Source organism: Leptonotus elevatus, chromosome 1 (assembly GCF_054856555.1).
Source record: "Leptonotus elevatus isolate MCC_2025b chromosome 1, RoL_Lele_1.0, whole genome shotgun sequence".
NCBI lineage: Eukaryota > Metazoa > Chordata > Actinopteri > Syngnathiformes > Syngnathidae > Leptonotus > Leptonotus elevatus.
In genome coordinates this window covers 29,550,967-29,576,453 of record NC_141239.1, presented here as the reverse complement: position 1 = coordinate 29,576,453, position 25,487 = coordinate 29,550,967, and the positions used below count along the sequence as shown (strand labels likewise).

At 41.2% G+C, this 25,487-nt stretch overlaps 2 protein-coding genes across 6 annotated transcripts; both read left to right on the top strand.

Annotated features, from left to right (window-relative positions):
* The first annotated feature begins 216 nt into the window (after positions 1-216).
* On the top strand, positions 217-2,330 carry nog1 (noggin 1). The gene has a single exon (XM_086082184.1). The coding sequence runs from the start codon at positions 227-229 to the stop codon at positions 899-901; it is 675 nt and encodes a 224-aa protein (XP_085938310.1). The 5' UTR covers positions 217-226; the 3' UTR covers positions 902-2,330.
* A 3,516-nt stretch (positions 2,331-5,846) lies between these two features.
* LOC147181587 (uncharacterized) lies at positions 5,847-25,230 on the top strand. 5 transcript variants are annotated; one of them, XM_086090325.1, is made up of 22 exons: positions 5,847-5,943; positions 7,694-7,823; positions 9,169-9,263; positions 13,538-13,615; positions 13,698-13,763; positions 14,020-14,171; positions 14,358-14,442; positions 14,546-14,705; positions 14,788-14,884; positions 14,999-15,116; positions 15,809-15,865; positions 16,796-16,864; positions 16,965-17,054; positions 17,142-17,245; positions 17,847-18,324; positions 19,788-19,886; positions 19,965-21,695; positions 22,616-22,763; positions 23,134-23,251; positions 23,323-23,482; positions 24,588-24,668; positions 24,842-25,230. In XM_086090325.1, exons 6-22 carry the CDS (start codon positions 14,050-14,052, stop codon positions 24,953-24,955), a joined length of 3,831 nt encoding a protein of 1,276 aa, XP_085946451.1. In that variant the 5' UTR covers positions 5,847-5,943; positions 7,694-7,823; positions 9,169-9,263; positions 13,538-13,615; positions 13,698-13,763; positions 14,020-14,049; the 3' UTR covers positions 24,956-25,230. The 5 variants fall into 5 exon arrangements, with proteins under 5 accessions (XP_085946451.1, XP_085946449.1, XP_085946447.1 ...); XM_086090323.1 differs by lacking the exon at positions 5,847-5,943 and adding an exon at positions 7,083-7,266; XM_086090321.1 differs by lacking the exons at positions 5,847-5,943; positions 7,694-7,823; positions 9,169-9,263 and adding an exon at positions 11,089-11,531.
* Positions 25,231-25,487: the final 257 nt, after the last annotated feature.

Here is a 25,487-nt window from a genome sequence, read left to right as displayed (position 1 = left end):
AGGAGGTGTGGGGATGTCCGCCTCCTCCTCCTCCTCCTTCTCCGCCTGCAGACAACAAGCGCGCATTGACCGCTTGATCGGCCGGTGACATCACGCGCGCCTCCCAGCATAAAACGAGCCGACCACCACCGGGTCGGACCGAGAACCGTGACGGGTCCGCGAGGAGGCGTCCACTCACTCAGCATGGACGCCTCTAACGCGTAATTACGCATCAGCGGGCGTCGACATGGACGGCAACCTGGCGGCCGTGTGCACGGTGCTGCTCGTGTCCGTCGGGCTGCTGGCGGAGCGGGCCGGCTGCCAACACTACTTCCTCCTGCGACCCGTCCCTAGCGACAGCCTACCGCTCGTGGACCTGCGGGAGGACCCGGACCCCGCGCTGGACCCCCGGGAGCGAGACCTCAACGAGACGGAGCTGCGCGGGATCCTGGGGGACTTTGACGGCCGCTTTTTGGCGGTGTCACTGCCGTCGATATCGGAGGAGGCCAAGTCGGCCGATCTGTCGGAGGACGACGAGACGCGGCAGATGCTCGGCGGGGTGCTGCCCAAGGAGATCCGCGCGCTGGACTTGGACGCGCAGTTGCTGGGGAGGCGCCACAAGGCCGGCAAGAAGCTGAAGCGGCGCTTGCAGCAGTGGCTGTGGGCTTACACTTTCTGCCCGGTCCTGCACTCCTGGAACGACCTGGGCGCGCGCTTCTGGCCGCGCTACGTGCGAGCAGGCAGCTGCCCGGCTAAGCGCTCGTGCTCGCTCCCGGAGGGGATGATGTGCAAACCCGCCGCGACCGCGCACCTCACCGTGCTCAGGTGGAGGTGCGCGCAAAGGAAGGCGGGGCTCAAGTGCGCCTGGATCCCGGTGCGCTACCCGGTCATCACGGACTGCAAGTGCGCGTGCGCCACATGAACTCCATCGCCAAGCACACAAAAAAAACACGTGCGCTGGGTTCGAATAGAGATTTTGAACAGCTCGACCGATCAGAAGACAGCAAGTCACACAGGACCACGGATGTTCGTGCACTAGCTCGACCGTTTGGAAGTTTTTTATTTTTTAAGGACTGATTAAATATTTTCAGCACGTGCTGTTCACCTCCAATAAAGGTTTGCTGTTGTACCCTATATTATCTCCACTTGTTGGGGATAGGTTTGGGACCCAACCACGAATAAATAAATACAAATCAGTGATTGATTATTAGGAAATAAATCTTGAAAAGGGGGGGTGCCCCAAGTTGTTTAATATTGAATAAAAAATCTGAACATGAAGTTGCACATAATCAAAAAAAAAAACTAATTTCCACCTCATCTCTTCGAAATTGAAATATTAGGTAGCTTATAGGCCTACATCAGTTTACCATTGTAATATATTGTAAAACGGATATGTTCGAATTAAGTAAATTCAAAACTTTTTTCCAGTGCATAAATTGAAAAACAACAATGATACTAAATAATTTTAAAAACACACACATAAATCTAATGTACTAAAAACTTAAAGCTGTGTATTTCTCTCTCTATTTTTTAAACCATCAAGTATCTAACTATTGAATTTGGTCCTAACTGCCCAAAGGAAATATAACATTAAAAAATTCTGTGTTGGGAGTTGGTTGTTAAAGGGTTCCCTTGAAATACCAGATTTCAAATGTTTCAAACTATCTGAACGTTCAGTTTCAGCAACTTTTCCAGACTGAGCCTTTTTTTAATGTTGGGATTAGTTTTCAGCTTCAAAATGTCAGTTATTCTAAATAGGAGAAAGTGAACATTCCATGAGAAGTCTTAAACATTAAAATGATCATATAATATTATTATTGATGATGATGATGATGATGATGATGATGATGATGATGCAATCCCCCTGAATCAATCTTCTATAGTGTTATTGTTGTCCACTATACAGAATATAGAACATGGTTGTGCAAACTGTGGCCTGAGGGTCATTTAGTGGCCCACCAAGTATGTATATCAATGAAACATCAAAAGAAAAAAGTCAGCAGACCCATTTTCTAAAATTAACAATAAAACAAAGGTTTAAAGTTAGAAGTTATCACACTTAAGTTAAAAAAAACAAAAACAAAGATTGTCACATGATTTTTTAAAGATTTAAAATAGATTTGAAGGTGGCAAGATATAACACCATTTTTTTCATTTTAAAAAGTAAGATGAAGATACCACATAATTTGTTCAACGTCACAAGTCAAAGATGTCACCAAGCTGTGATAAAAAAAAAAAAAATTCATATGCATACTTGCCGTACACAGAATTGTTTGTTTGCTAGCACAAGGTGACCCCCCCCCCTTCCCCCGCAATTTTCCAGTATGTGGAAAGAGTTTGGTCATCCCTGATGTCGAATGCATATGTTGTGTCACTTAGTATTATTTGTAACTTGAGCGAACTTTGTTGCTGGATGCTAGCCTGGAAATGCTGTGTATTTGTCAGAGGTGCATTGTGGGTGGTGAGCATCCATCTTGTAAATTAAGGACTTTTTTTTGGTGCTATTTATTCGTTATATTCTTGCAATAAAACAACTCTGACACGATTCCAAATGCTCTTGCTCGCCTTCTTCTTTGCACCATCAACGGTGTAATCAGTAACTCGCATCTTCTTATTAGGATAGGCAAGGGCAAGTTGCCATGGTTACCACATTTACGACATGCCAGCGAATCATTTGACGCTTCGTCTGCTTGATAATCTTTGCGATGCGAGCTGACAGAACACATCAGGAGTCATTTGAGGATGAAACATTCAATAACATTGTTGACCAGAAAGGTGGCGAGAATTGCAAATTATAAATAAATGCTGAGTGATTTTTAAGCAATAGTTTTAATGGAATTTTACAGTATGTAGGCAAGTCATGTGATTGAAGCAGCACAAGTTATTTGTTACCTTTAAGCTGGCAGACTTTTAAGGGCTGTGTGAAAGTGCACACAGACACAGCAATGTCCTACTTACTTCACTGAGTTTTGTGTGAAAGGCAAAGTCTGAACAATCCTGGTTTACTGATGCATTGATATATCACTGTAACTGTGTGAAAGCACCTAATGCTCCACTTTGCTGGGTTCTGCATGAATGGAAAATGTTGATTGAATTCTAACGTTCTCACCCTGAGTGAGAATTTACCGTAATCAACATTTTTGCATCAATTCTGCAGCAACTCTGCGCGAAAGTAGGTCGCATTTGAGTGAAACTGCCCCAACACTCTTGTACAAATTGTGTCAATTTGAGCACAAACATCACATCACTTTGTGACGGAGGCTCTTCAGACGAGTTTTGCTGGCGTTAATGGGGCTTTCTGGTTTTCTCATCTGTGTGCGAGTGTTGAAGGTGGTGCCAAAGTTAACAAGGAGTAGCTCACTTTGATCAAGAAAACATCTCGCCTTATTAGACGTCAATCTGCTTTTGGCTCGGCCGTATCACTATACAAGAAAGTTCTTATAATAATGCATGGCTTTTAGCAGCCGGCATAACGTTGCCGCTTTTCCTGATCAAAAGCTTTGGGACAGAGGAAGAAGCTTGACAATATTAAATGGCGTTTTATAGCTTCAAAGACTAACGCCCAGTTTTTATTTTCCAAAAATAAAGGCCATAAATAATGCATTCAAAGAAAGGTCAGATAGCTTAATGCTAAGGATGATGCAAAACATTGCAGGCAGACTAAAGGAAATTAAAATAAAAGATAGACATGGCATCTTTGCACACATTTAAAAAAAATAACTACTATTACTAAGCTACTTTTCATCTTCTTCTTACCCATGTTTTTGAGATATGAGCCACTGCTTGGCGATTTCTGTGTGTGCTTTGACTTGTGAGCAAAAACCTGAGCGCTACACCGTGGCAGTGAACCCAAATGACTTCAGTTTGGCAAATTGTGACCAATTCTTCAAAAAGAGGCTTCAAGCTTTGTATTTCCACAAGTTAGTCAACTCAAAACCTTAACACAAGACAAATTGAATAACACTTTATGTATTTCAAACAACCACATAGCTTTGCCGTTAAGTCTGTTTAGCTTTATGCTAACAAACTGCAAAGCGCAAGACATGTAGGCTGATGAATAGCATCAGGGTCACACAGTTATAAAGCAAAAAGCAGCAGATATTGAGATATACATGTAGAGTGTAGACGGACAATATGACAATACTCACAGTGATATATTCTTTGTCCTCTGCAAAGAATGGCTAATATTACTGCGGCTTATTGAGAATATGTCATCTCCATGTACAGTATACCCATATGTCTGTATTTTATTGTCCCCGTGTGGCCAAGGTGCACACATCAGAAGGAGCAGCATCATGTTCAATTCAGGCTGATTCTTTATATTATTTTTTTTATGTTAGTACTATGATGTTTTGTATAAAACAACACAACATAATAAAATGCTTATTTTTTCTCCTTAACAACACATTAGTGCTTTTTTTGTGGAGGGAGACAGAACAGATTTGTGACATTTCCATTCATTTAAATGGCCAATGATGACTTGAGATATGAGCATTTTGAGTTATGAGTATGGTCAATGAATGAATTGAACTCATATCTCAAGGCATCACAGTATTAATTTTCCTTGAGTCAACAAATTCATATCATAGTGTTGCCAGTCGTACCGGTGATATCAGCCCCCCCCCCCCCTTTTTAAATTCAGATCAATAAAATACATTACTGTTTTGAAAAACATGAATGTTTGCTTTTTGAATTTTTTTTGATTTTGTGAAGAAAAAATAATAATCTACAGACACGTCCCATCAGAGCTTGCAGTCTGACGCTGCGCCAGCTTGCGGCGCTCTCCCACACGCCGCCTAATTGGACTGCTTTCAAACATCATCTTCGTTCAAACAACCACGGCGGATTTTTGGACATGCCGTAAATTATAGCGGTTTCGCGAAGGGGGTGCGGGTAATCGGGCGGTGGGTTTCGATGGCGGGTGATCCTACCGTTTGATGTACCAAGAGCTCATTAATCAGAACGTGGCTGGTATGCGAGGTCACGGGCCGCTTTGATGTCAGTTGTCTTTGCCAAGCTTGTGCCTGCCCGTCGTTTGGGAGAGATCAAGAAGCGTGGCAACTTTTTACGCCTCCTGGACACCAGTCACACGTGACGGCCAGGTTGCGAGGTGGACGCCGTCCGGGCGACACAAAAACTAGGGAGACTGTCCAGGAGGAAGCGTCTCCAGACGTCTGTGGCTCGTCCCTGGCATCTGTCAAAACAGCAGGAGACACGTTAAGACCAGTCGCGTGTTAGAAAATCAACAGCTTGGCTTTTTCTGGCCCAAATTAAGTGCCTTGACTTGTACGTTTTTTTCAGATGCAAACCAAAAAAATGTGTGTTGCACTTCAGAGCCCATCACTTGATGGCGGAAGCAAACGTTGCAACATTCGACCATCATCAATTTACATTAGTTTCCATGCAGTAGAAGGACAATGCCAGTTGGTGGCGCTGATGCACCTTTGAGTAGGCTTTAAGACAGAAGAAGAAAGAAGGCCAAGTTATGAGGTCCAGCTGGATTTGTGCTCGCATTTTCTATGTTCGCAATTTGTGGAGAACAAAAACTTTTACAATGTTAATACTGTTGAGTGTAGTTTTTAGGGGAAAAAATTATTTTTGCTTTCATCAAATTGCCAATGTCTTAGTACATGTCTCAATTGCCTCAGTGGATCTGTTGTGTACATTTAGCCTACAGTTTCTGCCCACATTTTCCAAATGAATAGATCTTGCTGATCGAGCTGGATTAATTGTTTTCCAGTCTAATGGCTATCCTCTCCAAAACATGTCAGCAGGATTTCAGTATGTAAGTTAACTTATAATATACAAAATCATCTGTTCAATTGTCAAAATTAGTCCAGCATATCACAGGGGATCAGTGACATGCTGCGACGTGGATGAAAACCTTTGGCCAAACAGAGAGCAGCGTATGGATGGTCAAGAGAATGAGGACGATGGCCAAGAGGAGGAAGGTGACGATAGTAGGTGCGTTCCCATTACAGTTTTTCGCAAAAATAAATCGCTTTGTGCTTAAAAAGACTTGTTATTCCCTCCGGAGGCAGCTCCGACACGAAAATCGAGTGGCCCCGTATTTCGTGCTGGGCGGAGGGGTCACATGGGGGTCACATGACTACAGGGAATGCGCAAAAATTCCATTACACTTATGCGAAATACTTCTGTTTCGACACGTCTCAAAAAACACCTCATCAGAGCGTAAAAACTTTTTTGCGATGTTTGAGAGTTTTTTTTTTCGAAAATCACATGTTTCCATTACCAACTTGCGCAAAACTGAGGGTAATGGAAACACACCTAGTGGCTACACAGTAAATAAAAAAATAACAAATAAATAAAATGAAATAAAATAAATTTTATATATATATATATATATACAGAGAGAGAGAGAGAGAGAGAAAGAGACAGACAGCGATTGAAAATGATGTCTCTTTCGGAAAGATCACAACTTAGAAGTGTCGTAGAGACGGGACCAAGTTTAATGGATTCAGTGTCCTTCAAATAATCAGAAATACTTTTGCTCAAAGAAAAGAGTATTCTATTGATTTTTAAGGACTCTCAAGTTCATTGGATTCAGCGTCCCTCAAATAACAAGAAATTGTCCTGCTTGAAACAAAAGTAATTGCAATCATGTAAAATTGCAATTATGCAATATTTATACGTATGATTGTGCAATAATTATAGCAGGCCTGTCCACAGAATACTCCTAATCCCTTTCTCCGCTGAAGGAGAAAAAGGAGAAAAGCAAACGTTGATTAAACATTGACCTTTCAAACGTTTTAATTCAACCAAAATACAATGTAGATGCAACGTCATCTTTTAAACACAAACTTCAATGTTGACATAATGTTGTTGAATCAATGTTGATTGACCAATCGATCTTCAACCGTAACCAAAAATCAACCTTCTTAACCCTAATTCAATGTTGATTTAACATCTTTTGCTATCTGGGGTGCCAAACCTATGAAGAAAAAGTGTCAAGTGTTTTCCTTGCAGTGGAAGGACAAGATCAGTTGGTGGCGCCGGTGCACCATCAGGCGTGTTTTAAAACAGATGAACAAGAAAAGGCAAAACATTAATGCAGTTGTGTTTTGTCAAAAATATGAAGAAGAGAACATGGGAGAATTAAAAGAACAGACTTGAGTCATTATGTGATTTGGTTGAGCATTTTGTTCTACAAATGGACAATGTTTAACTTGAACGTGTCAATCCTTTAGTAAACTTCAAATGGGCATGAAAAACAGCTTGTAGCAAGCATCTTATTTGGGGAGCCTACACCAGCAAGAATTATCACAGGTAAAAATTACGTTAAATTTGTATTTTACTTAAATGACAGCACTTTAAGCCTGTGTTTTGTTTAAAAGTACTTAAATGTGTTTAAAGCATGTGAAAGGCTTTTCATGTGGCCTCTCCATATTGCAGATTTTCACCTGGAGCATAATCCCCGCAATAAACAGCGGTTCAGTGTCTTGGAAATTACAAATGCTGGCATGCGAGCTTCTGCTTAGCATCACCAGCGTCTGTCTGTCTGTCTGTCGTTTTTCCAATCTCACAGCCCTCATACACTTTAACGCCTACTCCTCCACCGTCTTTTTACATCTGCAAATGTCTTCCAGATCCTTTTTTTTTTTTGATGATTTAGTCTCACACCTTCCCCAAGTTGACTCGCGGGCTGCAGACCACGTTAGCACCGTACTAACACGGACCTGCAAACCTATTTCAGTTTCGGGCCTATCGCAGAGGGGGGGCATCCGAGGAATTCTCGCCCAGCGTGTTTGATCCAACCTTTACGCCATCAATCAGATCGTAGGCCTGCACGCAGTTCTTGAATACTTCAAGACTCCAAACAAAAGGTATTTTTCACACATGAAACCACGTAAAGTGACAAAATACAGGTAGTGTGTTGTGTAGTCTTATATATATTGCGCATTTCATACACAAAGAAACTCAATGTGCTTCACATAATACACTAAAACATTTTAAATATAAAGTTAAATATATTAAACAGCAAAGTTAAAAAATATAAGTAGCTTACTAAATTTGCTAACAGAACGTCCAGTGCAAGAACAGGATTTATAAAAACGTGACTTTAAAATACTTTGTAAGACCTTAATCATTTTGAGAAGAGCATAGTTTTTAACTTGGATTTAAAAGCATGGTTCTGTTGGCAGCTTATTCCATTTGCATGCAGCATAACAGCTAAATGCTGCTTCACCATGTTTGCTTTGAACTCTGGCTCCACTAATTGACCCGAGTTTGCAGATTTCAGCACTCTACTGGGTTTATATACCATTTGCATTTCTTTAATGCATTCAGGACAGAAGCAATTCAGCAACCAGTGGCAGAATTTTAAAATCTATTCTACAGTTGACTAGGAGCCAATGTAAAGCTTTTAGGAGTGGAGTAATATGTTCTGATGTTTAGAAATATTCTTTAGTGCCTGTTGTTTACATGGCCTTCACCAGCTTCATCACAAGCGGAAAAAAACATAAATAAGACACGGTTGCTCTACTAGCTTCCGGAATGGTCTTACTAGCGAGGACAAAAAGTGCACTTCTGATGTTAAAGATACAAAACACCCATCCGAGTTTTTGGACCCGTTAGACTTGAAGACTCCGACGCAATGACGGATGTGGAGCGAGATAAGACGGACGACCCGCCTTGTTGTCCCAGAGGGGACAAGCTCCTCAATATCAACGCAACTTTGTTGATTTAGAATCCAGCGAGGCCTGATCGGGTTTCTAAACTTTCCTTTGAAATGGAAGCATGAGAGAGACTCCACCGTCCCGACTCTTGTCCCTGGAGTCCTCCAGTGTCCTCTATGGTCCCATGACAGTCCAAACATGCTAATTTAAAAGTCAAAGCACAGACAATGCAAATTATGTTTGGTTCCTTTTAATACAAATTGAAAGACAGAAGAGTAAAGTTGAATGCAGTGCAAAGGTGAAATACAATCCAAAAAAAATTGTTGCAAATGTAAAAAAAATAATAATAATTTAAGTCAATATTTAATTTTTACCATTAAGTCAGTTCATTTTTTTAACATGGCTCAACCTTCCATATATTTTCTAAATGGAAATGTTTCTTCCTCATGGTAAATAGAAATGATCTGATACAATCTATATAAAACTTTTGACAGTATCAACTGTACATGCAATTTAATATATCACTTTTAACCATGTTTAATTCTGTTTTTAGGAACATGATGAAACATTTTAGGATCTGAAGATTAGGTAATGAAGCTTGGCTAGTCACCTCGATGAGGGAAGTTAGAACCCTCACACACAAATAGAGTAAGTTTCTTTCTTTCTTTCTTTCTTTTTTCTTTCTTTCTTTCTTTCTTGTGTTTATTTCAGACAACATATCCCAATTGACATCAATAACAAAGACGTAAAGAAAAGCACATATTAAATGTTGAAACAAGATGCCTGAAAGGGAGTGAGAAGAAGATAATTTATTTAATCCCACCCCTTTTTACACATTCAATGTAAAACATAAAAGCATTCACCACTTCCGTCAAAAAATAACTTGAAACTTTTTGTTTCAAAATTAATTAAGCAATTATCATTAACACAATATACCAAAAATACAAAAATATTCACACACGAATATTGTGTGAATATTTACTGATGCAATGCAATTAAAAATTGTTAATTGCATTACATCAGTACATTTTCTACTAACATTAGGAACAAAGGAAACAATAAATGTATTGGTTAAGATAGCGCATACCAACACTGGTAATAGACAATACGTACCAACAATGGTAAGAATATGACCAACAAAAGTTGACACTAGGAAAACAAACTAAATCTGATGCTATAAAGGTATGAATCTGAAAAGTATATAGGCATAGCTTTATTAGAATATCTTGTAAATTATTTGAGTTATTTACAGTTCTATGTATATATGATGGATTGCAGTACAGCCTGCAGGCCCTGCCAACCGTCCCCATCATTATTACTATTATAGTACAGCCATCCTCACAACTAGCTACATGCATAGATACATATGAGTATTGAGCAGATTGTCCGTATTAACACAAATACAATCAAAGAATACAGTAAATTTGAGTGTCCTAATCTGTGCATTAAAAGAAGCAAGATCTTGTCAACTTTTGGCAGAAGGGGAAAAACTTCCAACAACGCCGAAAAAAAAAAAAAAATAATAATAATAATAATAATAATAATAATAATAATAACAACAACAACAATAATAATAACAATATTATTATTATTATATATTAACTTTCAGTATTGCTGCATCTGACATTCGAGCGATGTCATAATTTTTTAACTGCGTTTTTTTTTGGGGGGGTGGGGGGTTGTTTGGCAGGGCTTCTCAAACTTTTGGGGTCCACAATTAACACGTTGTAATGTTGCGAACAAGGGAAAATAGAGAGAGAGAGCGAGAGAGAGAGCGAGAGAGAGAGAGCGAGAGAGAGCGAGAGAGAGAGTGAGAGAGAGAGCGAGAGAGAGAGAAAGTGCTTCTGCGCAGCAGAAAGTTTGTCATAATTTTTTTTAAGGAACAAAAACTTATAATACTGTGATTTTAAGAAAAACATAGTTTAACTAGTGAGTTAAAAAAACACTATTCTATTACGACTTTTGATCTGGAAAAAGCACATTTATTCTCTAAAAGAAAAAAAACAATAGTCTTTAAAAAAAAATTATATATATATACTGCACACCTTTTTTTCTTAAAACAAAGAAAGAAAGAAAAAAAAGACTAACTTGATCCAACTCGTATTTTTATAATTTTTTGTTTAAAAAAAATACAAATCAGCTCTTCGAGTAAGTTTGCCTTAAAGTGCAACACCACCATCTAGTGGCACATACACAAACACAAATTTTTCTGTGTACTTTTATTATCATTATCACGTCCACATCTTACCACAGGTGGCAAAAGTATTAGATCTGGTGTGAAAAAAGTATTAATTCTATAGTTGAGTACAAATACTTGTGTAGTTACGTAAAAATAAAAAAGCAAAGACTCTGAAATGTAAGTGCAAGAGTAAAAATGAACTTTTATCGTAGTGTTCCGCCTTCTGATTTACCCGTAATGATGATTCACCAGTGATGAATAAAAAAATTCGGAAAAAGACATACGGGCATATGCTTTAAAAGGGTAAATTAAATCATTACGTATCTCAAAACTTGATATTTTCGCCAAACGATGCACAGATTTCCCCCTATATTTACAATTAACGATAATGTGTTTTCATATTGTGTTTCAAGCGATCATTGGATTCCACACAAAGAGGTTTTGTTTTGTTTTATTCTTGTACGTGCGGTGACGTCATGAGCGAGACGTTATGCTCGTGCCGTCGGCCGTCATGTAACGTGCGAGTGACATACGAGCGAGGACACCAGAAACGAACAGAGAGCAAAACAGCGACAAGAAGGAAAAGAGGGCAGCAGCAATTTCAAGCCGTTTTGGAGCACAAGATGTCGGCCGGCCCGTGCGAGAAGTTTCAGGCCAACTTTTTCAACAAAAGCAAATGTCAGAACTGCTTCAAGTCTCGCGAGCTGCACGTGCCCGCGCACCCACGGATGGAGCACGTAAGGACAAACCAAAACATTGCATTTGAATATCCTTCCACTTGCTACTACTAGCGTTGTTATTATTTTATTACAGGTCGTAATTATTTCAAGCTTCAAACGAACTACTGCTGCTTATGCTTCTTTTTGTCATTTAAAGTCCACTTGTCACGCGACATCCTTTTCGTGTAGGCTCTAAAATGAAAAGGTGCTTCAGAGGTTCGACATACCGCACCGCCTGGTTCCATCACTCACCATTTTTGTACTCTACTGGGGTTCGTTGCTGGTTCTTTGAAGTTTCATATCCAATAATTATTTGGTTCTAATTTGAGGCTATATAATGTAACCATTGAATAATAGGTGGTGCAGAACCAAAAAGAATGCTGATAAATAAATGGTACTCAAATGCGGTTCCCCTACGCCTATGTCCAAGACAAAGAATCACATTGGGGTTCTATGTAAAACCTTTAGAGTCTAGTGTAGTACTGCAAAATTTAGTTTAGTCTATAATGCACTACTTAGTAATTAGCATTATGCAGTAATTCTCAAATGGTGGGAAGTAGTAGCCCAAATTATGGTGTGAAGCCATTTTGGATGAATGGTGGACATGTAGTAAAGAATTACCAAGTGTTGTTTACTGTTGTTGACACACAACACTTCTAAGTTACTAATGGAGTAAGAATATGTCATGTGCGCTACAGGAAGACACGCTAGTTTGTGTTTTTCATTGGTTATGTAACTTTGGGCTGGAAGTGTTTTTCATACAGATATTTACCGTAATTATGAATTTGGAGTAGGGCTGAAGACTTAATTGGATTCAAATCTACATTGCAGTGTAGTAGGATAGAATTTCTAAATCACAACGGCTGCAATTTGGAACAAAAACTGCTTCGTTTTGGTTGGTTTTTAGCTTTATTTTTTTCAGGTACTCGTATCGTGTATGCATTCATTTATTTATACAGTGTCCAGATAAGTGCTTAAGAAGTGCAGTCCATATGTTTCAATATCATTGTTTCATGAACCGTGACAATTTAATTTTGAAGTGATAAAGCCTCAAATTTGATTTCATTATTGTTGTAATTGGCTCAGAATTTTGCCAAGCTGTCGTAGTGAGTGCTTGAAGAAGAAGTCAAGTCAAAATTGTCTTTACAATAAGTTCAATGCGCCCCCACATGGCTAAACGCAGTATTTTGATTAATATTGTGTTTATAGAATATGAATTAAGCAGAAAAATCCAGCCATTTTTAGTCATCTCAGGGGGCGGCCATTTTGCCTTATACTGCCACTTGCTGATGACTGACAGTGCCACGCAGTGCCTAAGGGTTCCGCTTGCAAGCGCCACATGACAAAACTCACAAAACAGGTGATTTGAGCCCTTAGGCACTGTGATGTCATTTTCAGTCGACAACAAGAGGCAGTACAAGGCAAAATGGCCGCCCCCTGAGATGGTTCAAGGCAGGTGTTTTTTTCTGCTATTCATAATCCTCATTTTCTTTTGATTAATCATATATGTTTAAACTAGTGGGGAAGCATATACTATACTATTATTGTAAATAAAAACATTTTTAGTTGATTCCCCCTTTAAGATTGTTGGCCTCGACTTGTTTCGTACCCTATTTTCAGAACAAATCAATTCTTAGTGTTTTGTAAATTAACAAGATTTCCTATTCAAATAATTCATGGTTCATTTGTTTATGTGACCAAAAAATGTATGTATAAAAATCTTATATTGTTTATTGTAGTACAGATGTATTGCTTATATTTGTTCAAAAACAAACTTGGGAAGTGGACCTTGAAAAATTAACCTCATATTAAATCGAAATATTGAGGGGGGATTTCCATCCATCCATGGTAGTCAAGAGGTCCGAGGTTCCAATCTTGGCTCAGCCTTCCTCCCACATTCCAAAAGCATTTTAGCATGTTAGAGTCATTGAAGACTCTACATTGACCACAGCAGTGAATGTGAGTATGTTTGTTTGTGTGTATGTGGCCTCCTGTTGACTGTAACCTCTTCCTGTGCTCGGTAGGCCAAGGCGGTGTACGCCGGCTGGCTTTGTTTGGCGCCCGAGGGGACGGACTTTGACAAGGCAACGCTCAGATCACGGGTAAGGTGGCGCCATCTTAATGTCGTGTTGAAGCGGGTGAAGATGATGCTGATCTGACTTTAGTCGCCTCGCTCCCAAACAGAAATGGCAGCGTCGTTTCTTTGTGCTGTATGAAGACGGTGTCATAACCTTCGCGTTGGATGAGCTGGTGAGGCGGGCGGCCATGTTGATCCAGATGTTACACAGAGGATTTAGGATTAGTCCCAACGATAATGCACATCCCCCATCCTCCTCCCCCTTCGCCTTAACCTTCGTACCCCTCAAATATAAATTCAGCTGTTAAGTCATCATACATGAATGTTTTTTCCACTTTGTTTAAACTTTCGGACACAAAACAGACAAAATGATCACCAAATCCCAAATTAAAAAGACGGTCACGCTGTTGTTTGTTATCTGGCCTCCAGCTGAGCACTTTGCCTCAGGGCACGCTGAACATGAACGCGTGCACGGCCGTGTTGGACGCGGAGGCGCGCACCGGCCAAAAGAACGCCTTGTGTATCGTCACCGCACAGCAGCAAGTCTACGTACGCGCCGACAACAAGGACACCATCAGCGGGTACGGACGGGAGGACGGACATGGGGGAGTGGCACACTTCATGGCCTGTCACGTCCTCTCTTCTTCATTTCAGCGTTGTCACTTCCTGCATTTTCACTTCCTACCATCTTTCCTGCGCTCTCATTTCCTGTCCTTAAGCTTCCCATCTTCTCACATTCCACCGTCACTATTGGTGTCTACTTCCAGGTGGAGTGATCAGCTGGCTGTCTTTGTGCTGGCCAACGCTAACAATCTCAAGAAGAAACGCAAAGTGGACGTTGCCTGCGTGCAGGTACGAAATGAAAACCACCAACATTGTCAAGTCAACGTCAGCACTGCGATTTCCTGGAAGAGAAGTTCCTCAAAACTCAAGCAGTCTTCTTCTTCTCCCACAGGCACCTTCTCCCGCCAAGATGGCAGCCCCGGGCTCCACCTTTCAAGCGCCAGTGGTGGCAGGCAGCGACCAATGGCAGGAAGACCAACAAGTTGTGAAGATCCCCGTCTGGACTGTCACAGGAATTGATCTCACAAGCCCTCAACATGCCCTCGCAGCAGGTGTAGTCAATCACTTCCTGTCTAATCACGTCCTCTCTTCTCACTTCCTGTCTTCTTCTTCTTCTGTGGTTCTTCTACACAGACTGTGAAGTGTGTGTTGTTGGTGACGCACACTTGACATGTGGAAGTTTGCATCCATGCGGTGATCTGACTGAGCTGGAGACAACGTTGATCCAAACGTGAGACATGGACATTAGCCAACTAAGTTGACTACCAATCAACTTACCACTCCCAAAACTTAGTCAATCTGTCAATGAAATGTGATCAGTGTTTGTGTTCTTGGCGTTTTGCAGCTCTGACTTTGCAGTAGGGAAACACTTGATGAGTGGCGGGACGCCCGGGGTAGAACTGGAAGTGGGGATGCTCTCCTCCGGGTTGGACAAGAGTGAAGCTCGGCCCTCCGAGCGAGAAGTAAACACTTGCTTATGTCGGGAATATCGTCTTTGTGTCTCCCATCCTCTTCCTGTATGGAGTCAATATGATGAGACACCGTGTAGTCGTTTGCTTACTAATTCATTTGGAAAATAACTCACTAATAATTCCCCACAAGTCACTTACACTCGCTCACTCATTAATTCCCTACATCACTCATTCACATTTTTTCCAAATACACACAAAATTTGAATGGCATTCACTATTTAAGTGTCAACATGAATGCTGTTATAAGAGTTCTGTAATGGAGTAGAGGTCATGTGACTAAACACCGCATCCAATTGGCTCCATAGCACCCTTGTGCAAACTGGTGGTGTACAGATGGCGGCGCTTGACATCTATACAGATTTGCGGCAACGCACCATCTGATTCCAGCTGGATGCTGATTTTAATGAGACTTGAGTGCGTGTTGTCACGGACGTACGGTCTTTCTGGACCCGATCCACAAGCAGCTTTTGGATTATGATCTCCTGAAAGCCTTTAGCGGCTTGTGCAGTGGCCCAGTGAGGCAGTGGCAAATCCAACCCCCCCCCCCCTAGCCCCCCACCCCCTCCCCCCCAGTACGCAGCGCTGGGCTAATCCTCATCACTGAGCACCCCACGCAAATATCCCTGTTCCACTTGACTTGAACTTATTTTGTGATTCATTTCATAAAATGTGTCTTTTTGCAGCCGGATTTGTTAAACTTCAAAAAAGGCTGGCTGGTGAAGCTGGATGACGATGCTCAGGTAAATGTCAACATCACAAATGATTATTTGAATGCTTGTTGAACATGTTGATAAATTTTCCGATTAGACAATAAATTGATGAAAAAACATGTTTTTATTTCCATTCCGTTATTCAAAAGCAGAGAATTATTTCAAATTGACAGTACGGAAAATTTACAACTTCACGATGATTTGGTTCCAGGTGTCAACAATTGTAACAACTGCCAGAAAATTTAAATAATTGTAAGGTAAACGCAGATGTTTGCAAATGTCTTATTTTGATTCAGTACAAAGATAAGTCTGCTTTCATGGAGACATACAAAAATCTGTGAATATTTACTGTTGAGATGCTGAAATTCTGAGGATTTGAACAGTTTGAAACTCAAACAAACTCGAAACGATCAATTGATTAGGAAACTAGTTCTTGACTAATTTGATAATCAGTTACGATTAATTGTTACAATACAGACAAACGTTTGTGTTCAAGGGCCACATTTGATTTTTAAAGGGATAACTTGTTTGTTTTTATTCAAAGTTGATTAATTTAAAAAACACACTTTTTTCAATAATATACAAATAATCTGTTCTATCACATCAATGTAATTTTTTTTAAATATAATCGTAGGTCTCTTAATCACTAATTATATTACATAGGTGGTGCCGTACTATGACACGGCCACATCGTGCCGCACCATCATTCTGCTACGGATACCCGAAGCAGAAGAACTTGAGGCACCGTAGTGCGCGCGCTTGAAAATGCACACGTCGAACTTAGGTCATTGCATTCTATTCGTTGACCACTAGATGGCACTAAATTCTACACACTCACGCTTTGAAGTATCCATTAGTAGACCTTGAATGGACGGATGGACTCAACTTTCATCACATTATACTCAACAATTTATAAAAAAAATACATCTTTAAAGCCCACCTGTGTCTGTCTCCCTTTAGTGGAGAAAGTACTGGTTTGTCTTGTTTGCTGACTGCCTCAAGTTTTACAAGGATGCTGTGGCCGAGGAGGTTCGTCAACAAGCTGTTATCTGTGTTATTCTTTGGGTTTTCATTTTGTTTCTCTTTCTTTGCCGTAATATCTGTGTGGTGATTTCTTTTCTGCCGCCAGGCGTCAGAGCAGGAAGGCGAAGTGGACTTGAGCGAGTGCTTCAAAGTGTCTGAGCAGCAGGTCCACAAGAACTACGGCCTCCAGATCCACGTAAGACTAAACAGTTGGCATTGAAATTAGATTTGTTTGTTTTTCTTTACCAACATGAACTTTGAAGCTTCTTTCAACATCTTTCAGACTCCAAGTAGCATCTGCACACTGTCGGCCATGACGGCCGGAATACGGAGGAATTGGATCCAAGCTCTGATGAAAAACGTGCACACTGCTCCTGATGTCACCAGGTAACTTTATTTACAACTTACATACATTAGATTATGAACATACTACTGGTGTATATTTACTTGGGAACATACCACCTTGCAAAGGTCAAGTTGTGAACGTATAAACTTGTACACATCAGCTTATCATCGTTAAACTTACAAACTCTTTAAGTTATTTACAGTTAACTCATATGTTACAACTTACATGGGCAACTTTTTGACATGTCAACTTAATATATTGACCAGCATACTTGCATATAAACCTAACTTACTTAGATACATAAAGTTCACATATCGACTATGTTGTGATCAACAATTGGCTTTACCATGTGAATATACCTTGTTACCTGTTCTCTATAAACTTAAATATGTTAACTTCCTTGTCTATAAATGTAATTTAATTAAACAGATCAACTTACTAACTAATTTCACTCATTGGCAAGAGCCTACACTATATTGGCTCTGTGCTTACCATGCATGCCACCACCCGCACTCACTCCAAAGTTTCCAAAGTCCGCACTAATTTTGCTTGATCTCCTTTTCATTTTTCAAGTACATAAACTTTATACATAAAGCATTAACTCAACATGCATCATTTGTTACATTTGTGTATGACATCCAGTTTATCAGGCCCAATGGTGGTCCTCAGCCCTAAGCCGGAATCTTTGGTCAAACCTGATGTGGCTCCAGATTGGTCGGGGCTGGATCGGCGTTCCAAGCCCCGGAGCGTTCTGGAACGAAGGCGGGAAGGCCGCTACAAGACTTTCGACTGGACCGACTTTCGGCCTCCCTGCAGATCGGCGGCAGACGTCGATCAGTCCCCGACCCCGCTGCCGCCAACACTAAATGGCGAGCTGGAGAAGAAAAGGAGGAGGGAGGCCAGGAGGAGGCGCTACGAGAGCCTCCTGGGTTTGTCTCCCGGCCGAGAAGTGATGGGCGACGCGGCAGCGGCTGCCAGTCTGAAGGACGAAATGGAGGCTTGCTGGAAGCAGGTGGAGAGGAAGAACTCTTTGAGGAATGCCAAGATTCTCAACATCAACGACAATAACAACAACGCTGACTCCCTGCACGACTACAAGAAGGCGGTCAGTCCATTATGTGTATGTGTCCTGATGGTGAGGTGTACAAATGCTGACTCCCTAACATTCTTCTGCTCAACTCACAAACCAACATACTTATACATTCACTAATTCATTCATTATGGCAATAAAAATTGTATACACTGACTAACTAACTGACTAACTTGCTCCTTTCCCGACTAACTCACCCACAAAGTACTAACTAATTCTGTTTTTAACTCAGAAACTCATTGTGATTAACTCAGCCGACAACTCACTCACCCACTTACTAACTCGCTCGCTCACTCATTAACTCGCTAACTCAGCAACCTAATTCACTTGGTAACTCACTAACTCGCAAACTTACTTGTTCAATAATTTAATTTAAAAAAAACACTGGCAAACATGGTAATTAATTGACCAATTGACCAATTAACTCACTAATTACATCAGTCACCAACTAACTCATGCACACCGTAACAAACTCACCCACCGACTAACTCATTCTCCAACTCACTTATTAACTCACAAACCCATTAATTGTCTGAGTCACTGCTAATACTCAGCTAACTAATTCATTTACTTACTCACTTATTCACTAAATAACTCACTCTCAATCAAAGTAAGCAACTCAGTTATTACCTGAGAAAGTCACTAACATGCTAACTCACTCAACAACTCACTAACAAAGTAACAAACTCACTAGCTGACACTCACCCTATAACTAATTCACTCGCTTGCTAACACTACTAACTAATTCATGTACTTGATTTCTGACTCATGAACCCACAAAATTGCCAATATAACACACTCAAACTTACTCTTTCAGTCACTCAATAATTAACTTTGCCTAACACGCTAATTAACTTACCAACAAACTCTAATGAAAGCAACCACTAACTCATTTACCAACTAACTCATTCACTAACAAAGCCAGAAACTCACTGACTCGGGCATGCATTCATTCAGACACCAACTCAATGACTCAATGCTCAGTAACTCAATAACTCATAAAACTACTCTCTCACTAACTAACACTGATTAATGTGCTATTTAATTCACTAACCAGCTAATTCACTAACAATTAAACTCATTAACTTGCATATTAACTCACAAACTGACTAAATCACTTACTGCTAACTGACAACTTATAAATTCACTGACTTGTTGGCTTATTCACTAACTCATTCACTAACTAAAGTAACTACCTAGTTAACTCAGAAACTCACTAATCATGCTAACCTGCTCTGCAATCACTAATTTGCTATCTCACTCACTAACAAAGTAACAAATGTAATAGGGAACTCAAAACTCACTAAGTCACTTATCAGCCAAATAATTCACGCACCCGCTAACTCGCCTACTAACTACTATAACTCACTAACTTACTAAATTAACTCAGTCATGTACATTAGTTTCTAAGTACAGAGAAGTAAAGGTGAGGCTGTTGTTTAATTAGCATCACTAATGAGCAATTTGAGACTTAGTTGTTTGTGTGTTGGAAGTTTGAGGATCTAAAGTGTCAGCTGGAATTGTCCGAGGATGGCAGACTGGAGCTTGAATCTCATCTGAGTATGTGGACTTCTTATCAGGCGACTGCAACGGTAGACATTTACACTAATCTTATCAATTAAACATTATAACTACATCAACTTAAATGTTCTCTCTTGTCTTTCCTAAAGTCGGAATGTTTGCAAAGATCCGGGGATGATGTTCACTCCCTGAGTGAAAGTCCGGTGGTTGGAATCACAGGAAGCAGAATTCCAGAGCATCCGTGTCTCGTCGACAACATGCCCACAATGTGGATGCATGAAATGGATGAGCATTTACTTCCCATCTGGTGCGAGACCTTGGTTTCCACAGGGTCGGACAGCTCAGACCTACAGACCGACGGTGAAGCTCAACATGAACCTCTAGACTTGGAGGATTTCACATGTGACCAGCGTGAGCTTCCCAGGACGGATGGCCCACCGTGTCCGGACTCAGAAGGCGACTGCCGGTCCTCCACGTTGGACGCCCTGGTCGAGGCGGGTGGCGACCAGTCTGATGTCAGGAAGCTGTCCCAGGAAGTGGAGATCCTGGGCTGTCAGAAGGAAGCTCTCAACCAGCGCAATCAGGAGATGCTCAACCAGCTGAGTGAGGCAGACCGCGAGATCCAACGTCTCAAGGAAGAGCTCAATCTCAGGTGTGCCGAACCGCTTCCCAAAAAAATGGAGGACTTAGAGCAGGAGCTTCTGGAGAAGGACCAACAGCTTTTGGAGGCGCAGACCTTTATCACATCCCTGGAGGACAGGCTGGGGGACGCCGAGGTTCTCCTCCGGCGGCAAGAGGTAGAAGAGGAGGCTAGCGTGAATGACGTGGTTACAGGCCCGGGGAACACCGAGGGTTTCTTGCTGCGATGCTTCCAAGCCACCGAGGCCAAGCTGACGGAGCTGGAGAGGAAGCTCAATCAATCGGAGCTCAGCTGCAAGCAGCTCCAGGCGGAGAACCAAGCCCTGAAGGAAGCCGGGAGGCTTCATGGACAAAATGAGGACGACTTCCCGAGGCCTCCTGCGGACGGAAGAACGCAGCAAATGCTGGAGTGGAGCATGCTCAGGTGGAAGGTTCTGGACAGGTTCTTGGAGGTTGTTGATAGATTGGAGGCTGGAAAAAGCAAGATTGGTAGCGAAGGGGAAGCAGGGCATCCGGTGACTTCCTGCCAGCTGAAACTGGAGGAACTGTGGAGTGCGCTGTTGGATGGCATCAACGCCAACGCTTCCCATTCACAAGAACAACATGAAGAGCTTCTTGGTGACGCGGCACGACAGATGAGTCCAGAAAATCAAATGTTGATGAGTCGGAAACTTCTCGCGGAAGAAGAGAGCCCCGCCATTTTAGACAGAAAACTCAAGGAGAACATCCAGGATGTTCTTGGGAACGCCCAACGTGTCACTGCATTGGAAAGGGGCAGAATGTCGGATGATACCGAGCAACCGAGCGCGCTGGACGACAGCGGTGTGGAATTTTTAGCGATGATCATACAGATCTTCTCGTCCTGGATAAACTCAGGGTCCTCCAGCGTGCGGGACAAAGTCGGGATGACGGCCGAGCGTTTGCGCGCCACATTCATTTTCTCCACCGAGGCGGCGTTCTGCTGTCACATAACCAGCAAGTGCGACCGTCTGCTGGAAGAAAACACAGAATTGCGAAGGCGACTTTCCCATACAGAGAAACGAGCCACTAGCGTCGACGCCGGCAGCCAGACGCAACAGGAAACGCAAGAGGAAGGCAAGGAAGTGACAGGATGCCGGGAGGCGGGTCAAGTGGCTCAGTTGACAGGTCGCCTGACGGATTTGGAGGAGCAGCTGTCAATTACGAGGCAACAACTCAGCTCAGCTCAGATACAACATGACGAGGAGATGCAGAACTTGAAGGTAGGGGGCTCTGAACGCCTTAAGAAAGCTGTACCATCATGAAAACGTGTCAAGGCAGAAATGTTCTAGATGTTTTAGCTTTGATTTTTACAACGGCGTGTACTTTAGATGATGACGATACAAAAAAATGATGCTAGGGTCACCGAAGATTCTAAATTCTATGTTATATTCATTATAGATATAATTGCCTTTAACTCATTCACTCCCAGCCCTTTTCACCGAAGCAACCCCCTTCACTCCCGGCTGTTTTATTGGATTTTGACTAATTTTGCAAGGTCCACAGAATATTGTGTTCTATTGCTATAAAAACATGGAACCTACCAAAAGAAAGAGTCTCTTCTTTCAACAGGAAAAAAAAGTATATATCTGTTTCCGTCTTGCAGCAATTAGCATTAGAATATATATAAGTTTCATCACCATTCACAAGTCTGTTGAAAATATTGAGGGAAAGAGCTTTTTTGCAACATGGCCCTGGTTGATCTCTTATACTCTGCTGCCACCTGGTGGCTGTTTTTTTGTAATAACTACCATTGCTATAAGTGTCCTCTTCAGGTCAGAGGCTACATCAAAGCTTTATGTATGCTTTAGCATTAAAAAAAAACATTAAAAAAACGTATACATACGTTTTGGGGACCATGGCAATATTGAAAATTGAAATGTATACGTGTTTGGGAGTAAATAAGTTCATATTTCAAAGTTGGTTGCCTCAAAATAATTTTTGTTTATGAGACATTTACGTTAGGTTCATTTAAAGAATAGTAAACTTGGATCGTTGAAGATTATTTTTGATGTTTTATGTAAACACGTACGTTCAAGACTCAATTCTGCAATGTTTACAAAAACACGTACATTATTTTCACTGAGAACATGTTTATGAAAACATTTATAACTTTATCTTTTTTGTGGGGGCGGGGCATCAGGCGGAGTGCGAGCGTGGCCTGGCTGCCATGGAGGCTTGTCATGTGAAGGCGTCGGAGGAGTTGCAGCGGCGACACCGCCATGAAGTTGACTGCCTCCTGGCCGAGAGAGACAGGATGTTGAACGAGGAGTCTGTCGCCACGGCAACCGGTGAGATGCACTGTATGTGTGGGACTCGGTGACAACCGGTGGCAGCTGGTCAATAGCAGGGTCTTAGGGCACCACCTCACCGCACACAATGCCCAACACATTACTACAAAAAATGTCATGCTAGTATTAATGAAAATTGTTTTTGTTTTGCTTTTGTGACATAGTTCCACTCAGAGGTGTAATTCTTGTTAAAAGTTTGAATTTCTCTTCAAGCAATAAATAGGACCGAGGTTAAGAGAGGTTAAAACAGGAAATCAAAATTGGAAATTGTATTTCAAGGCCATATCACCCACCCCCTACTGGTCAATATGATTTGTCAATGATGAGTGATCAACTTCTTTATGTTTAATTTCTTGTGCATCGGGGTCAGCCATCGAGGCCATCGAGCGTGCTCATCGCCTGGAGCTGGAAAAGGAAGTGCAGAGGAGATGTCAAACACTCAATGTGACAGGAAACGCACTCATGGAGGAAGTCTACAAACTACACAGGTACACGCCTCCCACAGCCTGTTAGCACATTAGCATGTAGCGCATCAACATGCGTTTTCATATACATGCAGTGAGGAGCTGGCGTCCTGTCAGCGGGAACTGGAGGATCTTTCCTATCGGTTCACGCTCAAGTGTGTGGAGGTTGGTCACATGACTCAGGAACTGGATGACCAGAGGAAAACGCTGAGCCAGCGGCTGCAAGAGAATCAGGACCTGATGGACCAAAATCAGGTCAGAACACGTCAGACACGTAAGGTGGCTTCTTGGAGTGATTCCGGGAACATTCCACAACAGAATCGCCGGAGAGTGAACACTTGTCTCTCAGTCAAGATGAGTCACTTCAGTATAGTTCCTTGGCAAGACTGAACTTTTGGCGGCATCTTTGTGTGTTTCATGTAGCACAAAAACAACGATGACTTCTGTTTAGCCTGTCCTGTGATCGCCTTGGTTGTAGCGGTCATCCTGATCCTCCTATCGCACCTCTTATCCAAAACTATCCCCGTTATTCTTCTCAGTTGGCTTATTACGCTCAGGCCAAAGCAATTTAAGTAGTGCTTTGGCGTCATCTCATGCCCATGTGTGATGTCATGCCAGTCGGCTTGTATGTTAACTAAAACTATTGATGAGCCTCATGTAAAGGTCGTTTGTTTCTGTTGAAAATTTTAACTACTGAAAACATTTGTTTATGTGCTCATGATTGTGTACATATTACTGGGACTGCATGAATTTGGCCAAAATGAAAAACACAATTATTAATCACAAGTACACATCATTTTGGGGAAACGTCTATATTTTTACTGCAATACTTAGCAACAAAAAATATGTTGACATTTTTTAGTGAAAAAATTAAAGGAGTATTTTTTTTTTAAATGATCCTAAAAATAATTTACAATGTAAAGAATGGAAGATTCACTAACATCTAGCAGAATAAATGTTAGTATCCATTTTCCGAACCGTTTTGTGCTTGTTATTTAGGCATCCTAATGAAGACTTAGCAAGGCCCCCTGGTGGTTGGAGCAATACTTGTTAAGAAAGTGCTTGATTACATATTTTGCAGAGCCCACATTTGAAATGTAAATATTGCTAACAATCAGATTTATTTAATCATGTCAGACAAAATAGTGAACATGTCTCAAATTCAATTAATTACACAGCCCTTTGCAAGATGCATGGTGTTGATGCTTTATGATCCTCTGTTTACTGCTTTATTCTGTACGCAGTTACAATGTTTTCAATTATTCCCGGACTTTCCTATTCAGGGCAGGGCTCTGTTCTGTTTCTATTGTAGGAATAACTTGTTTGTTGTTGTTGTCAATTTTGTGTCGTTGTCTTTTAGGAGCTGACAGCTGAAGTCAGTCGACTGACTAAACAGGAAGTACCTCCTGTAAATCAGGATGCCAACGTTTATAAAATGGAGGTGAGTGGACTTAATGGTACTCCCCTTATCAACTATAGTATATAGTGGCTTATATAGTGAGTAGGTTTATCTCACAATGCGTACTGTAGGGATATTTAGGGAACTATCTAAATCCATGATATTTAAATTCCATTGTAGTGTTTTGGGTGTGTGGAATAATGGTGTGCTTTCAGCTGCTGCTGCGCGTGAAGGAGAGCGAGCTCCAGAGCGTGAGGCGCCAAGTCGCCGCCTTGCAGGACAAACTGTTGGCCGCACAGCAAGTCAGAGTTTACTGGAGTGAAGAATGACAGCACAGGATTTAGCATTAGTCTGTTGAAGCCCCACCCCTTGTCCCTCATGTTGCACATAAATTATTTCTGTATTTAAAAATCCTTCTCAGGCAACCTTTGAAAGTTTGTTGTGTTATGTACATTTTGTCCGTGGTGTTGTAAATATTTGTTGTTTATTATTCTGTCATTTCTGTTTGAAAAATGACTTGAACATATTCATATATGTTATTTATTTGAGTCATGTGTTTATTATTTTGTTGTGTTTCACTCACAATAAAGACAAAAAAAGTGAACTTGTTTTGTTGAGTCAACAAGATAAAAAGCATCCTGAGATGACTGTAAAGTTGAAGGACTTGGTAAAAAAAAAAAAACGGGCAACTTGGTTATTTCAAAACAAGGTCCCATTTTATAAAATTGGAATAAGTAAGTAATAAAGTAAATGGTTGGGTGGGACAGATCAAAAAATAGAAGTAATCAAATAACCATGACCAAAAAGTTACATTATTAGAATTGTATAAAGCTGCCTTCTGTGCTTCCATGCTAGTTTGTT